Source organism: Tupaia chinensis, unplaced genomic scaffold (genome assembly GCF_000334495.1).
Source record: "Tupaia chinensis unplaced genomic scaffold, TupChi_1.0 Scaffold000044_1, whole genome shotgun sequence".
Taxonomy (NCBI): Eukaryota; Metazoa; Chordata; class Mammalia; order Scandentia; family Tupaiidae; genus Tupaia; species Tupaia belangeri.
The window spans coordinates 2,780,948-2,798,753 of record NW_006159500.1 but is presented as its reverse complement, the minus strand read 5'-3'; the positions used below and the strand labels follow the sequence as shown (position 1 = coordinate 2,798,753).

The window sequence follows — 17,806 nt, the reverse complement described above, 5'->3', positions numbered from 1 at the left end:
AAAAAAAAAAAAGAATAATGGGGCCAGTCCATGCCATGGTGGTTAAGGTGGCTGGATCCCACATGACCAATTGCTTGTTCTGAATCCCAGACATGGTAACTTCAAAAATACACCAGCACATGTATGCACAGGTCCACAATCCTGAAGGGAGGGTAAATGGAGTAGAAGGAATCGTGGCATGACCATTCCCCATGGGAGGCATCTCTCACTTTCTCTCTTTCTCTTTCTCCCTCTCTTCCTCCCTCCTTCCCTCCCTCTAGTGAGTATACACGCCATCTGGCAAAAATTGAAGAAGAAAAAGAAAAGAATTATTGTAGCGGCTGTGTTGGGAATATACTAGCATGGGCAAGGGCAGAAACAGAGATGCCAGCTGGGCAGTTACTACAGTGATCCAAGTAAGGGATGAAGGGAGCTTAAAGCTGGGTGATAGTGGAGGAAGCAGGCAAAATGATCAGATATTTAATATATCGTAAGGATGTTATAACTGTCTTCAGAGTAAGAATGAGAAAGCCAGATTAAGGTATGGTATAGGTTTAAAACGTAAATGAATGAGCCTAGCAGATATTAAGAAGGTACAGTCAAAAGATTTTGGTGATCTATTGAGTGATAGAATGGGTTCTACAATGAAGTCACATTTCTGGCTGTAGTTACTGAAATACACAAAGAGGAGAATTTGCTTTAGAGAGGTGGATATCCTGAGTGCTGGAGAAATGCCATATCTCCCAGCCATAGATGGAACAAACTTGAATTTGTGATAGTGAATGAGATCAGGAAGCAAGTATAGAGTAATAAAAGACAGAGCTGAGTCCTAGAAAACACCAACACTTCAAAAGCAAGCTTGGTGGTCATTTTAAAAGAAAAGGTTACCAACATTAGAAGCAAAAGAAGAGTTGAGAATACTGAGGATTGAGTTTTCCCATTATATGTTGATTTAGTTAGGGTTTCCTTGGAAATTTCTCTGGGATGGTAGCTGCAAAAGTCATATTACAATGGATTAGAAAATGGTAAGTAGTGACCAGCAGATGGTGTAATGGTTGTATTGCTGGACTCCCGCGCAGTCGACTGTGATTCAAGTCCTGGGCCCGTTGACTTAAAACTCATGCCTGGTGTGTATGTGTGTATGCCCAAGATCTCAGGAGGAGAATGGAGGAGAAGGGATTGTATCATGGCCATTCTCCCTGGGGGGGGCGGGGGGGAGTGATTTCTCATTTCTGTCTCTCTCTCTGTCTCTCAGTGAGCACACGTGCCCTATAGCAAAAATCTCTCTCTTTTTTTTTAAAAAAAAGGTAAATAAGGGAGCCTCCACAATGAATACGGCCTTTCTCTCAATGTGTTTAGCTGTATAGTTACAGGAAGACCAAAAGTGAGAATCTTTTTTTTGTCTTGTTTTGTTTTTAGAGGTAAGAGAGATTTAATAATGTATATCTGATACTTAGAAGGTACCCCAAAAATAAATATTTGTAAATATTTATTGAATTTATTAATGAAGCCTGAATGGAATGTTTGAGGTAAATTATCTTAATACACCTGGGAATATGTCTGCACCACCCCATTATCTGATTTCTAACACACAAACTTGACACAGAAAAAAAAGTTCCAGTGACTTGCCTGCATTAGAAACAATGGCAGTCATAATAAGCTTAAGATAGGGAACCAGCAGTTAGCGTAATGGCTATGTCGCTGGACTCCCATGTAGTCGACCGCGGTTCGTGTCCTGGACCCGGTGGCTTAAAACTCACACTGGGCACGTGTGCGTGCATGCCCAAGATCCCAAGAGGAGAATGGAGGAGAAGGGATTGCGGCGTGGCCATCCCCCCTGGGGAGTGATTTCTCGCTTTCTGTCTCTCTGTCTCTCTGTCTGGCAAGCGCACGCGCCCTATAGCGAAAAAAACCTCTCCAAAAAAAAAAAAAAAAAAGATAGAAGCTACCTATGTCCAATGAGGCTGGTGTCAGCACAGGCCAACCAAAGGCAGTTTTACTAATGGGCAGTGCAATAAAAGGCATTTGTGTTGGAAGAGTTTGATCATGCATAGCTTTCATAATGTTCTTGGTGTTTTAGTATGGTCATATAAACTTGGATAAATAAGTCACAATAAAATTTCTACTAGCCAAATTGTACATCTCTCTGAGAGATGCTTTCCAGTTCTGAGTATGGAAATAAGGATGATAAGGAATTTTTTTTTCAAAAAATAGATACTTTTTAGACATAAGCTCAAGCTCTATCCCAAGATTCACCTATGATTATACCTTTATTTGACCCTTTATCTCTGGGTCATGAGTCACGTGTTTTGATTCCTTGCTTCAATGTTCCTTTTATAAAAGTTAAGTATCCTTATTTGTAAAGACTTACACAATAAAATGCTATGGTGGCTCCCATCAACAAATAAAATAAGATATGAATAGACCATTTATCTAAAACAGCATGTAGTTAAATAAATATCAGAAAAAGAGTTTGATATTTATAGTTATCCAAAAATATAAACAGTAATAAAATTCATTTATACATTAATTAATTTAGAAAGAACCATTTTTATACTGTAATAATATCCAGTACGTGGTAAAACTGATTCATTTGAGCCAAACTAATACAAAACAAGCACAAATAACTATAAAATTCAGTGTTTCTACATTTTGACTCAGTAATACTACAACTAAAATTTATCTGAAGATAATGAATCAACTGAAGAAAAAATATATTTTATTTTCAATGTTTCATGTAGTAATAAAATAATTTGTTAAATATAAAGGAGAAGAAAGGCTCTGGAAGGGAAATAACTTCAACCGTATTATCAAAAAAGAGACTTCCATGTAGATTGGAAGACAGAACAGAAAAATAGAAACAATGGTGCTGGGGAAATAGGGTTTAGGTTGCAATTTTTATCTTGCCAGAGGGCATGTGCACTTGCCAGAGACAGGCAGAGAGAGAAGGAGAGAGCATCTCCAATGAGGCACGATCACGATGCAATCCTTTCTTTGCCATTTCTCCATCCCATCAAGATTTGAGGCATGCACCTGACATGTTTTTTGAACCACTGGGGCCTGGATTCAAAGCATGGTCAGCCATGTAGGATCCAGCTCCCTTAACCACTAGGCTATGGGGTCAGCCTGCATTTTTTATAATTCTTAAAATTCTTATAATTCTTAATCCTCTACTGACAATCCTCTCCAGGAGTTGCGCAGAACAGTAGTAGTTCTATTTCTGGATTATGTTGCTTATTTGAAGTGGTGATAAAACCTTAGATCTTTCATTTGTATTGATACTGATTTCTTAAAGATGCTTGTTTCATTGAAAGCAGAGAAGACAACCTCAGGTAACCTTGTTCTGAAGAGGAGGACTGCTTCTCCATATTCTGCTTCCCTCTGCTTATACCCTTTGGGGAGAGGGAGAGAAAGGAATTTCTTAGCTTCTTTCCTTTTTTCTTTTTTTTGGAAAGTTGTGGGGTTTTTTGTGGGGTCTTTTGTTTTTGTTTTTGTTTTTGTTTTTCGCTATAGGGCGTGTGCGCTCACCAGAAAGACAGAAAGGGACAGAGAGACAGAAAGTGAGAAATCACCCCCCAAGGGGGCAAGACCATGCCACAATCCCTTCTCCTCCATTCTCCTCTCGGGATCTTGGACACACACGTACACACACCCAATGTGAGTTTAAGTCACCAGGTCCAGGACTTGAACCACGGTCGACTACATGGGAGTCTCTCTTCTCTCCCACAACCCCAAGAAATCCAGAATATGGGTAGCTGGTCCAAGTTTCTGTTAAAAAAGTGCCTATTACTACCTGAAATAAAGAAATCCAGAAATCTATGGAAAGGTCTTGGTCTGTGCAGTTCTTAATGTAAATTCAGTGCAGACTCAGTAAAAAGGACCCTGACTGCTGCAGCACCTGATTTGTTGCATAACGAGTTGGTACCCAAACTCTGTCCTTCCTCTTAACAGTTAAACATTGGATGTGCCAATCAATTCAGCAGTACTGCCCCAGTTCTTCTGCAGTACTCTCATGATGCTGGTATGTCATGGTTTCTGGTGAAAGAAGGCTGTTACCCAGCCTCTGCAGGCAAAGGGTGTGAAGGAAACTCCAGAGAACTGAGTGAGCCCACCATGTATCACACAGGAGACTTTGAAGAATGGACGAGAATCACCGTTATTATTCCAAGATCTCTTGCATCCAGGTAAAGCAATCATTCTTATTGTATGCCATAGCTGTCATTTCTTGGGAATATTTATTTATCTCAATATCTTTATTTCAAATATCCCAGTAACCTACCAGAATTCATATAGTCACTGCCAGCCTCGGTCACCATCATGTTGAAGCCTGCTCTTCTTGGCTCTACTCTGCCTGCCCAGGAGCCCTGGAGGCCATGAGGCCCAGGCTCATAATAATAATTCTCTGAATTATTCAGAGAGCTATAGTTCTATTCTAACTTCCTTCCTGGTATAAGGTGGGATTATTGACATGACCCAATAAAATGTGAATGGAAATAAAACATATGACTTTAAGAGCCCATGTGAATTTTGCCATGTTTCTGGCTTTGTGGAAGCATGTACTGAGATAAAGGTTACATCAATCTGGACCTCTGAGCATCTACAATGAGCAGACTCCTTTGGCAAACTACATTGCATTTATAAAATAAGGAAGAAATAGGAGCCATCAGGTGGTATGGTGGTTAAGCACTGGATCTTACATAACCAACTCCATGGCTCAAGCTCCAGACCCAGTGGCCTGAATAACACAGTAGGCATGTGTGCATGCATGCCCAAAATCTGAAAAGAAGAATAAAGAAAGAATTGCTGTTGGCCAACCACCTTGGGAGAGTGGGAGGTGATTTCTCATTTTCCCTCTCTCTCTCTGGATCTGTCTTTTTCCAGCGAGCACACATGCCGTATGGCAAAAATTTAAAACACACACACACACGAAAGAAACTTTTGTTGGGTTAAGCCACTGAGATGGAAGTTATTCGTTATTGCAGTACAACCTATATCATCCTGACTGATGCGATGGTAGAAGTCTAGCAATCTATAGAAGTAGCTTATTCATAAAGTTCTTAGAGTCCATTCTGTATGTGACAGTGTTCACCTAATTGATCACCAAATTGACTGTTAATTGTTTGGCTAGATAAACTGGTTGTGTTTCTTTGCCTCCCTTATTACTTAGATACACACCTTTAAAAAGTACACCATAGCTTTTGATAGTCGAACTTCCTGCATAGGGAAGAAGGAGAGTGTGCCTTCTCTGTCTTTTTTTCTTAGTGAGTGCATAGGTCCTCTGGAATTTTTTTTTTAATTATAAACATATTTTTAATAAGTAAAAAAAAAATCTAATGAGACTAAAAAAGGAGATGGTCAGGAAAACACAACTGTTACTCATTCAAATGACTGGTCTGGGGAAAGAAAGGTACAAAGTAAGCCTGGCACATATTACATCACAAAGCATCTTTGATCGAGGAGGTACAAGTTTCTGTGCTAATCTGCCAAACCTTGAAACATAATCTTTAAACATCAGCAACTTCAAGCAACAGTTTGTCAATCAGCAGATCCAAGTCAATTTACAAGTAATTTATTTGTCTTTACATGTCAGCGTTCTTTGGAGCTTATTGAAGAGAGACTTAAACACTTGTGATATATAATGTGTGGGTGGCAGAGTTGACAAGTTTACCACCTTCAATGAAATTTAAGAATTTAACTCACGGTCTACTTTAGTGAGCATGCAGACACAGCTACTGTAACAGAAACATGCAAACACATATACTGAACAAGGTTTAAACTAGATAGAAGTTCATTCTTTCTCATGTCATGGCCCAAAGGTAAGCAGTGCTGAGTTGACAGGGTAGCCCCATCTCTGAATCCAGGGCAGCTGTTCCATATTTTGTCCTTTTTTAATCAGTAGAAGGAAAAAGGAGTCAGGGATATAGAGATACTTTATAAAAAATCATCCTTACTCATCTTTTATATTCCTCACTGGAGCCTAGGACGGTATTTGTGTAGTTCTCTATTGCTATGCAATGTACCTCTCCAATGATAGTGGCTGAAACAGCAGTGATTTATGATCCTTCAGGGTTTTGTGGGGCTGCTCAGGTCATTCTGCTGTTGGTCTCTCCCGGGCTCTATCATGTAGCTGCCTTCCGTTGATGACTTGGTTAGTGTCTGGGCTCAGCTGGACCTTTGTCTTCCTTCTAGTATTTTTGCAATTTCCACAACAAGAAAGTTTTCTTTATAGAGACAGTTCTGCTCTGTGGGAATCGTTTCCTAATCCATTGTTCTTCTCATCTTTTGGTTCTACTCTGTAGGCTTCACAGGCATCTTTCCTTTTCCATAAAAAATGTATCTGTGTTTGCAGTTAAATAGCCATCTCATTCTGCTTCCTGCCCATCTCAAGCTATACATGTAATGCAACAGTGGCAACCCTTGTTCTCATCACCTCCACCACGGCCTTCCTCCCTGCCATGATTTTCTGAAGCTGTGGCTCAACCATGGCTCTTTCAAATAGACAGGTACAGCATACCATGAAGTTGGGGGGCTTCAAGTGCCACATTTTTGCTGCGATGACTAGTACCAGAATTATGGAAGACCTCACTGTAAAAGTGGAGAATGTAATCAAGAGCCAAGGAGTACAAATCTGGTTTGATTTCTCTGAAGCCAGTAATATAAAGCTGCCTCTGAAATGACAGTGTGTTTGATGTCAGGTGGAAAAATGCAAATGTTAAAGCCACATCTGAGAAGTAAGAAAACATTGTCCTAAGCATCATCACAAAGTGAGCCAATATTTTGAGGCTCCCAATGTATCAATATTTTCTTGAATCTCAGCTTTTAGAAGAAGAAATCTTCTCCATTACAGTCCAGCTTCCTGGTAAATTTGAATACCATCCAGGTTGCCAGTTGATGGCATTTGTGAGGAAGAGCACTCTGCTAAAGAATAGTAAATATGTTTCTACTTTACCCCAAGTTAAATGAGCTGTTGTTGTTCCTTCCACAATATGTTAAACTCAGATTTCTCCAAGTGCAGTGTTAGAAAGCTGAGAATTCTAAGTGTTAAAATTGTTAAAATTTGGAGCTATTTTGCCAGGAGGCAACATGCTTATAATAGATACTAGAATGTTGCTCTTTCAAAAAATAATTCTAAGCTGACTTTCTCAGAGGAGCAGTGTGTGCTCATATTAATGCACCTAGTTCTTGCATACGAAGACATTGATGGTGGTAAATATATGTTGTCTCTCTCTCCTGACTCTCAGAGGCATCCGCATTCATATAGTGTGCCTAACAGTATATTCTGAGTTCCTTATGTGAAATACAAAACAGAATGGTTGTCTCTGGTCAGGGCTAGAAATCTAAGTCTGTTCTGCAGAACATCTTTTCCATCACCCATCACCTGTGAACCTCTGCACAGGACAAGCAGGTGCACAGGACCCTTCCTGGTTTGGAAGACAGATGCAAAAACATCTCTCTGGATGGTGTGATAGTGAAAGGGTAAGATACAAAAACCAATCTCCTGGTCACTCAGGCATTCTCCAAACATAGAGGAAAATCAGAGAAGGGGACAAAGGTAGAGTTTATCTTCTATAACACTTCTTTGTCTAAGACATGCAAAACAAAGAGGAAGTTTTGTTCAATTATTTGAATAGTCAAATCACACCAGGGTTTTATAGTAGAATTATTAAGATTAAACTCTTTCTCCTCAATCATCACTTCCTTTGAATCTTTCACAGACCTTCCTGTGAAGTCAGAGCCTTCTATTCTGTGCTCTCCTAGCTCTGTGTCCTTCTTAATGGTGGTTATTGGAGCTGCACAAGTACATTTCTTTGTGCAGGTGCCTGATGAAGTGTCTCCTTGCTTGACTGTGGGCTACATGAAGGCAGGAACCCTGTCTGGGTTTTGCCTCCTGTGGTATGCTCAGCCCTAGCACTGTGCTTGGCATGTTGGAGGTATTTGCTAAATATTGGTTTAATGAATGGATGTTGCATGAGAAATAAGGACCAGAATAAGCAATTGATTACAATGAAGACTTTTTAAAAGTGTTGTTTTTTTTTTAAAATAAAGTCAATGCTATTTAGCAATAAACCATTCTTCTGTATTCAGCTATGTCTTCTTGAAAAGGCAATAATAGCTAGCACATGTGAACAAAAACATTAATAATTTTAATAATTACAAAGCCATATCTCCTCTCTTAAAAATGTGGAATCTATTAGGTTGTCAGGAAAGTCATGATGTATTTTTCTATGCAACAAATGTGTCATGACTTTCCTGATGACCCAGTAGATAAATTTACTAGTTTTACTTTGGCCAGAGAGAGACACAGAGAGAGAGGGAAAGTGAGAAATTTTACCCCCCATCCCAGCAATGAGGGTGGCCATACCACAATCCCTTCTCCTCCAGTCTCCTTGGGATTTGGTGGCAGGCACACATATGCACCCAGCATGATTTTCAAGTGGCCAGGTCCAGGACTCAAACCACCCAGTCTGCCATGTGGGATCTAGCATCTTAACTTCCACACCAACTGCTGGTCCTTATCATTTTATTTTCACCATCAGAGAGGGGAGAAGGAGCCATGTAGGTCTATACTTACCCTTGACAGGCTTCATTAATATTTAAGAGAATTTATCCTTATTAACTAAGAAATTGGATTCAAAAATCTATAGACTTTGGCAGCAAAATAAATTGGAATTTAGATATCCTAATGCATCTTCCTCCTTAGATTTCAGTAGGCCTAGGGAAGGAAGAGATATTTTCCTGGAGTGATATTATAGATGTATGTTTTTTATAATAGGAAAGAAAAGAGATGTGTTGAAAGGACTGAAAAGATTGTAAAGCAGCTGGGACAAGTTTTAGTTTGGCAGTCTCAGCATGATAGTCTTGGGGAAAGGACCAGCCAGCAGCCTGGCTCAGTGGCGATCCAGGGTTTTAAAGCACTGGGCTGGGGTGCTTCTTTTGTTCATTGGCAGTTACTGGTGTTCATTGGCAGCTCAGCTGGTTGCTAAGAGTTCTTAGAGATCTGAAGATGAGAGATGAAGAGGGAGGAAAGGAAGGCACACCTGGGACAGAGCTGTCAGTGCAAGCTAAACCCTTCCCCACCTCCTCACATGTCCTAACAAAGAATATTCTATTTAATGGTTTCAAAAATTCCCAAGTAACCTCTTCTGAAAATTTTCATAAAATTAGTGTGATAGAAGGGTGAAATATTAATTAATTAGAGAAAGGAATATTTTTCTGGGTTTTATTTATTACTAAAAAAGCATGAGATGGAAAAATATACAAATAAACCTAGGGACCAGCAGATGGCATAATGGTTATGTTGCTGGACTCCCACATAGTCAACCATGGTTCAAGTCTCAGACCTGGCAGCTTAAACTCACACCAGGCACATGTGCATGCATGCCCAAAATCCCAAGAGGAGAATGGAGGAGAAGGGATTGTTGGAGTGGCCATTCCCTCCGGGGAGTGATTTCTTGCTTTCTGTCTCTCTTTCTGTCTTTCTGCCTCTCCAGTGAGCACATGTGACTTATAGCAAAAATCTCTCTCAAAAAAGAAAGAAAGAAAGAAAGAAAGAAAGAAAGAAAGAAAGAAAGAAAGAAAGAAAGAAAGAAAGAAAGAAAGAACGAGCGAAAGAAAGAGAAAAGAAAAGAAAAAAAAAGAAGTAAGCCTATAATACATTTTTAGCCACAAAAAATCTTCCATGCCTGACATCTTCTCGGTATTGAAACATTTATGCTGAAGAAGAAATCAAAAAGGTTTGAGAAAGATCCTTATGAAGGTTAAGTGTTAGTCAGGTTTGACTTTCAAATCAATATTAAATTTTCTTGAGTTTTTCTGAACCCTTTTACATTCTGAGGCTTTGGTATGAGATGATGCAAGAAACAGATGCATTGTTTTTCCCAACAGCAAGACCAGATTCCGATGGATTCAGGAAAGCAACTCACAGAAGAACGTGCCTCCATTTGGTTTAGATGGAGTGTACATTTCTGAGCCTTGTCCCAGTTACTGCAGTGGCCATGGGGACTGCATTTCAGGAGTCTGTTTCTGTGACCTGGGATACACTGGTAAGGCTGAATACATGTGTCCGATGGTTTGTTTGTAAAACTGTTCATCTCTAGTTTCTATATTTTATGCTGCTTTTCCAAAGAAAGAGTTTCTGAGTTTGTTATTCTTAAGTCTAAGAATTATAGGAATTTGCAACCCAGGCATTTGAAGTGCTAAGATATTTTGTAGTTTTGAGCTGCCTAAGGAAGAAAACATGGTAACACTTCCTGAAGAGGATTTGCTTATTATTAATAGTAATGATACTTAACATTGCTGAGGCCCTACTTTATGTTAAGCACTAAAGTTAGGGCATTTAATTTGATCTCATTTAATTTTATCAACAAACCTGAGTTTACCATACTGCTGTCAATCCTGTTTAGATTTGAGGAAACTGAGGCACAGAGAGGCTTAGTAACTCTCCTAAGGCTACACCGGTAGGAGTTGCTGGAGTTGGGCTTTAAATCCTGGAAGTTCCTTCAAAATCCAAACCCATTCTCTTAACCACTGGCCAAAGGGTCTCCTGAGCTCTTTACACTGCATTTTATAAGACATGTGATTTTATACATTTAAAGTGAAAACACAACTTATGAAATGATGAATCCAAGACTACAAAAAGAGAACATCACAAGACAAGTATTTTCTAACCACAGTCACGTTTGATTGTTGCTACAAGCAAAAATGAAAATGGAGATGAGATTAAAGAGTAAAACTGAAGAAAGTATTATAAGCTTCAAAATCTGTTTTTGAATTTTTCCTGGAGGCAACTTCAAAAGGTTCCTTCCCAGCTTTCCAGTGCTCTGGCCTTCCTCTGGCACAAGACCAAAGACAAACATATGTTGTTGCAAGCCTTCTGTGGAGAGTGCTGTCGCTCCTACTTTCAAGGGTGGTTTTCTTAAAATCTGGACTTACTCCTCCTATTGATCCTCTAATAAAAGGACAAAAAATGAGCAAATTTTATTGTGGACAAAATCTATTTCTCAGTTTATACAAATCCTCTGAGTAGCAAAAACTATGGAAATATGTGGTTCCCCAAATCTCTTTTTATTTAAAATTTTTAAAATTACAGGAACAGAATAGAGTTTCTAGTAATGATTGTGATGCTTGCCTTTAAAAAAGACAGTTGTAAAATACAAATTTTCATGTGACTTCTTTCCTCTGACACCTGTGGAAATTGTTTTGCTATTTGTTGAAATACCTTCTAAAGTGTAATGATTCCAACAAAGCTCTTTCCTATGTATTTATTTTCTCTGAAGCTGCACAGGGAACCTGTGTGTCTAGTGTCCCAAATTTCAATGAAATGTTTGATCGGTTTGAGGGGAAGCTCAGCCCTCTGTGGTACAAGATCAGTGGTGGCCAGGTTGGAACTGGCTGTGGGACACTTAATGATGGCAGATCTCTCTACTTCAATGGCCCTGGGAAAAGGGAAGCAAGGACTGTCCCTCTGGACACCAGGAATATCAGGTAAGTAGCTAATTGGTACAGTTCTCCATGAACATGGTATTTACCACTGCATGTGGCCCAACCTAGAACATTCTGTTCTGTTCTGTTATTGACAGTTATTTAATAATGCTTCTGTGTATAGATTATTATATGTAAAAATTAAATAAAACTTTAAGTCTATAGTAAAAATATATAGTATCTACAAAAATCATACCTTAATATTAACCAACATACAGTCATCACTAAGACCCAACCTGTGTGTCTAACATGTCAGCCTGGTTTTCCAAAGTTATATTATGAAAACTATTGGTATTATTCTTAAACTGTGTGGCAAAAATAAGGTTTTTTCCAACTTTAAATGTTATGTCTAAAAATAAGGCATCCTTATTTATCTAAGTTTATTTGTATTCACTTACTGAAAACTGCCTCAGAGGTTGAAGATACCTACACTGACACCTACTGGTAAAATAAAGAACTGTTTGATTTTTAAGGTCAAATGAAATAGTAGCACACCTAAAATAAAACTACTTTTTAAAAAAGCAACTAGATTATGTGATCATTGGAAAAAAGGAAATAGAAAAACGTTTGAAACTTTTAGACCTTGTTCTCAGTAAAATCTGGGGTTCTGAGTCACTTTTTTTCAGCCTTCAATCTCTTTCCCCTTCCTTCTGTGTACTTCTCTCAGAGGTGTGCCTGTTAGACGGGTAATCTCTGTCAGAGACTGTAGGCTGAGGCATAATTGACATCACACTGAGTGAGTGTCTGTCGAGGAAAATTTAGCCAGCTGAATCTAAATCGGTAAGAGACAAGTAGTTACCTGTTATTCAGCTTCTTACTGTTAGATTTTTTTTTTCTCATCTTGAATTTCCAAGTATGGTATTATCTGGATTTAAAGAATTTCTATTTCAGTACTTTTATTAAATTGCATCATATTGTCATAATAAAGTGAGATTATTCTTTAGTTTTTTTAGGTCATTGTTACAGAACAAAATTAATGATGATATTAATTAACCTTTTCTAAATCATTACATAATTAAATGTACTATAATCCATGTAGTTTCTGCTTTATATACGCCCTATGGGTTTAAGAGTAGTACTTGAGAATTACAGGAATTTTTCTAACATTTCAAAATGCAAAGGAGTAAGCTTTTCTGAACCCACCTGTTTATAAGTAAACTGATGCTTTTTTTAATCCCCAGACTGGTTCAGTTTTATATACAAATTGGAAGCAAAACTTCAGGTATTACCTGCATCAAACCAAGAGCCAGAAATGAAGGTAAGTGCTAATTTCAAAGAAATTACAGTTACTATTGGCAAATTACTCCTTTTCTTTCCAAGGTTTGCCAGGTTTCTGCAAACTGATTCAATATCCTGAATCATTCCTTTTCTCTTCTCTCATAGAATGAGTAGCTGTATGGATCCATGATCCCTAAAATTTCTCATCAAAACCCTTAAACCTGGGACCAGCAGTTAGCGTAATGGCTATGTCGCTGGACTCCCATGTAGCCAACCGCGGTTCACATCCCGGACCCAGTGACTTAAACTCACGCTGGGCACGTGTGCATGCGTGTCCAAGATCCCGAGAGGAGAACGGAGGAAAAGGGGATTGTGGCGTGGCCATCCCCCCTGGGGGGTGATTTCTCGCTTTCTATCTCTCTGTCTCTCTCTGTCTGTCTGGCAAGCACACGTGCCGTATAGCAAAAAAAAATAATAATAATAATAATTCTTAAACCTGAAAAATAATTGTGTCAGCTCTGAGTATGGGCAGATCGGAGGGTGTATCTTTTAAGCAACTCTATTCCTTTATAACTTTTAATAAGGAATGTGAAAAAAAATAAAACTACAGCAAAGCTTTTGCATTCAAAGTGGAGGTTGTTAACTTGTTTGCATAGGGCATTACTGAATACAGATTGAACTCTTCTGCCCATAAACATTCTGGGCACACCAGAATGCTTGTATAGGAGCAGTCCTTGAAAATAGTAAACATTAGCCTTTAGTGAGCATCTCTTGTATGCAAGGCACTGTTCTAAGTGTTTTACTGGTGTTAATTCATTTCAACTCCATTATATCCCTTTGCCATATTGTTAGTCTTATTTTACAGATATAGAAACTGAGACAAAAAGAGGTTAAGTAACTTGCCACAATCATGCAGTTAGTAAGTGGGCAAACAGATTTCCAATCATCACACTGGCTCCAAAATGGGTGTCTTAACCGCATCACATTGTACTGCATCCCTCTTTGCCCTGAGCTCCATGCTCCCTAGGAAACCCTACTATCTTCTGCCTCAGAAGATTCAGTTCTGAAAGAAATATAAAAGGCCTGAAGCATAGGTGGCTTCTGGGAGCTCTACAGGTATGGTGAGATTCTTCAAGGGAAACTGGATTTGAGTTAGTACCTGGGACAAAATCCATGGGCTTCTCAGTTGGGTCTTCCTACAAACTTGGATCTAATGAGTGGCATTTTACAAGTTTGTTACTATCTTAGGTATGACTGTGTAAAACATAATGGTTTAAACATCACTTGTTAGGCAATAGAGCTGCTGATAGTTGTGTTCATCAGTTCTAAATTTGCTTGGCCACATCATCACTAACTGAAGGTTTTAACGACTTTTTCAGAGTATCTCAGTACTTTCAGTATAGCAGTTCCCCAAGTCATGCTACTTACCAAAGTAGCAGTCTAGAAACTTTTGTAGTTCATTTTGTTTTCCTTAATATCTTCAGCAAATATTAGGTCATCAGGAAAGTCATGACATTCTTTTTCTATACAAAAATGCCTCATGACTTCCCAACGACCCAATAGTTTATTTTCTAAGCCAAACACTGTTCTAGTGCTGCAGATAAAATGTCACCAAAAGACAGATTCATCAGTCATGACAGCCTAGGTGACATTGGAATCATAAACAACCATCCAAATATCAGTGGGTTAAAACAAAAATGCTTTCTCTCTTACACTGCTGTTTTCTTCATGGATCATCCAAGGTCTCATTCCAGCACCCAGGATAAGGAAGAGGCTGCTGGGTGTTGCTATCCACATGACCAAAGGAAAGAGAAAGAGTGATAAAGGACACAGGCAGCACAAACCTGCCGTGTGCTAGAAAGAAAGATCCAATCTGGCACTAATGACCACCTTAGGGGTAAATCCTTGCCCTCAAAGGACTTACATTGTAATATGAGGAGTCAGACAACAAACAATAAAAAAAATAAGTAGGTGAAACAATTTCTTTTCTATTGTAAGAGCCAGACAGAAACAAATAAGCTGGTGGGATGGAAAGTCAGCAAGTGGGTTCGCTGGTGTAAATAGAATGTTCTGGGTAGGAGCTCACCAAGAAAGTGGCACTTAATGGGACCAGCAGTTAGCGTAATGGCTATGTCGCTGAACTCCCATATAGCTGACCGTGGTTCGATCCTGAACAACCCGGTGGCTTAAACTCGTGCCTGGCCCGTGTGCGCATGCCCAAGATCCCGAGAGGGGAATGGAGGAGAAAGGATTGTGGCATGGCCATCCCCCCCGGGGGGTGATTTCTTGCTTTCTGTCTCTCTGTGTCTTTCTGTCTTTCTGGTGAGTGCACGTACCCTACAGCAAAATCCTCTCCAAAAAAGAAAAAAGAAAAAAAAAAAAGAAAGTGATACTTATTACATTAAAAATCTAGGAGCCAAACAGTGGCACAGAGGTAAGATGTGATGCTCCACAAGGTATCCACATGGAAAGGGTCCAATTCAGGCCTGAAGACCTGCTTGGGTACACTGAGCTTCTGCTTATCCATGATCCAGCACTGGCTGCAGGTTTACAGCACTGGGGCCCTGTCGGGAGTACTCACTCGCTCTATCGCTCTCACTCTCTCTCATGAAATAAATAAACTTTTCTATTTTTTTTTAAACCTTGAGTAGTTTTATGTGCATGAAAAACTAATTCTGAAAATTAAAAATTCATAATCCTTTTTGTGTATGAGTAAAACAAAATTAAAACCAACCAAATAACCAAAAAACCTTAAACATACGGTAGTAGGAGCATCTGCCCATCGTGGGTAGGAGGCTCTGCTGGTGTCTGCCTGCCCTGTGGGACAAATTCCCCTTAGGGTCCCCTTAGGAACCAGCAACTTTTCCTCAACTTGTCTTGAGCCATATTCTTAAACTCCATGCTGGCTGTGTAATTCATATCCCACAGGCATTTCTCAGGCTCTTATTGAAAACTGGTTGTTAAAATGTAAATCTGCCTAAATCCTTGAACAAATCTCTTCCAGTGATGAAAGTAAAGATTCTTTACTTACTCAAGCTGAAGCATCAATTTGCATATTTGGAATTAAAATCAAAATTAGGCTATTTTCAATAAGACTGGGCAGAACACAGATGGAGTTGTAGTTTAAAAAGAGAAATGTTTTACATGCCTTAAACACTCAGAAGATGAGCTAAAATGGCTTGGTTTATTCAGATGAATGGTCTGTGAGATGGCACAGCAAATGAGGCTCAGCAACTGATACAAAATATGGATATTGCTGATTTCCTTTCTTGCATTGCTCCACTCTCCCCCTCTTTTCTGGGAGGCACTCCTTCATTGTCCTTTGGAATTGAGGGTCCCCATCCCCGAAAACATCATTGCTTCCTGAAGGCCACTCCCAAAAAGGCTAATTAGAAACAACAAACGAAACTAAATGGAGTAGGTACCTCCTGAGCCATGTTTCCCATATTTTAATGTGCACCTGAATCATCTGGAAGCCTCGTTAAAATGCATATCCTGATTTAGTACAACTGGGATAATATACTATTGGGTCGTCAGAAAAGTCATGACACATTTTTGTGGAGAAAAATACATCATGACTTTTCCAACAACCCAATATTAATACATAGCAAATTATCCCAAAATTGAGTGGCTTAAAACAACAAACATAAGTTATATTAGTTTTTAAGAATCAGAAATTCAGGAACAGCTTAGCTGAGTGGTTCTGGCTCAGGATCTCTCATGAATTTTTAGTCAAAACAAGGACCAGGAGGGGTACAGTCATCAGAAGACATACCCAGAGCTGGATGATCTGTTTCCAGGATGGTTCACTTATATGGCCGTGGGCAAAAGGCTTCCGTCTTTCTCTTGCTATTGGCAAGAGGTTTCAGTTCCCACTGTTCAAGCTGTCCATCAGCTATTTGAATGTCCTCTCCACGCATGAGTTGGCCCCTAAAATAAGAGGTCCAAGAAAGCAAGGAAGAAATTCTAATGCTTTTTTATGACCTGGTCTCAGAAATCACACACCATAGTTCCTACCATAGTTGGTCATTTTGAAACAAGTTACTAAGTCCATCTGCACTCAAAGGAAAAGTAAGCCACTTCTTAAAAGAAGGACTGTCAAACAACTTGTGGACAGATTTTTTTTTTTTTTTTTTTTTTTTGGAGGGGTTTTTGCACTAGGGGGGGGGGCGTTAACAGATTTTTGCCATAGGGTGCGTGTGCTTACCAGACAGACAGAAAGAGATAGAGAGACAGAAAGCAAGTAATCACCCCCCTGGGGGGATGGCCACACTGCAATCTCTTCTCCTCCATTCTCTCTCGGGATCTTTGACATGCACATACATGCGCCCAGTGTGAGTTTTAAGCCACCGGGTCCAGGACGCAAACCGCGGTAGGCTACATGGGAGTCCAGCGACATAGCCATTACACTAACTGCTGGTCCCTGGACAGATTTTTAAACCATCACAGGTAGGGACTGTTCTGAGTAAATGCAGTGCTGGTCTTGGACTATATTTGAGTAGAAGGCACTAGAAGAGACAACACAGTGAGATTTTATCCTCATGATGATTCATTTCTGGTACTATAATCTACCTTCCAAATAGGTTACCACCAGGTAACTGTCTAAATAATTTATAGATAGCTAGATATTTCTATCATCTTGTTAACTATAGACATACTAATAGAAATTAATAGCCACAAGTCAAACTAAACTTCAAAGTGACTGTATTCTACATTACACTAAAAAGCCAATAAACTGATTTTGAGCAAGCATCAGGGAGACTAGAACTTTGGCCAGACACTCCACATTTGACTAGAATAAGAGAAGAAGCAGGGCTCAGCAAGGTGGCCCACTTGTAGCATCACCCCTTGGGAAGCTATGGACCATTTGGGAGGGCTGGATTCAGTTCCTGGACCAGTGTGAACATGCTGGGTGTGGTTGTGTGCCTATAATCCTAGCTAATTAGGAGACTGGGCAGGAGGACTGTGACATAAACCTGTCAAAAATCTCTTCCTCAATCTCTCTCTCTGTCTAAAAAAAATTACTAGAAACAGCCTAACTTCAGTTATCTTCATGAGCTTTGGGTGACTCTCTCTCTCTCTCTCTCTCTCTTTCTCAACACATGGTTTACCTCAACCAACTGACACT

At 39.4% G+C, this 17,806-nt stretch overlaps 1 protein-coding gene across 1 annotated transcript in view; it reads left to right on the top strand.

Annotated features, from left to right (window-relative positions):
* The window catches only part of RELN (reelin), a 375,213-nt gene that overhangs the window by 258,590 nt on the left and 98,817 nt on the right, over positions 1–17,806 (top strand). The window contains exons 26-29 of the mRNA XM_006140794.3: positions 3,931–4,163; positions 9,865–10,022; positions 11,256–11,463; positions 12,642–12,718. Coding sequence (XP_006140856.1) covers positions 3,931–4,163; positions 9,865–10,022; positions 11,256–11,463; positions 12,642–12,718 — 676 coding nt within the window. The remainder of the gene's footprint in view (positions 1–3,930; positions 4,164–9,864; positions 10,023–11,255; positions 11,464–12,641; positions 12,719–17,806) is intronic.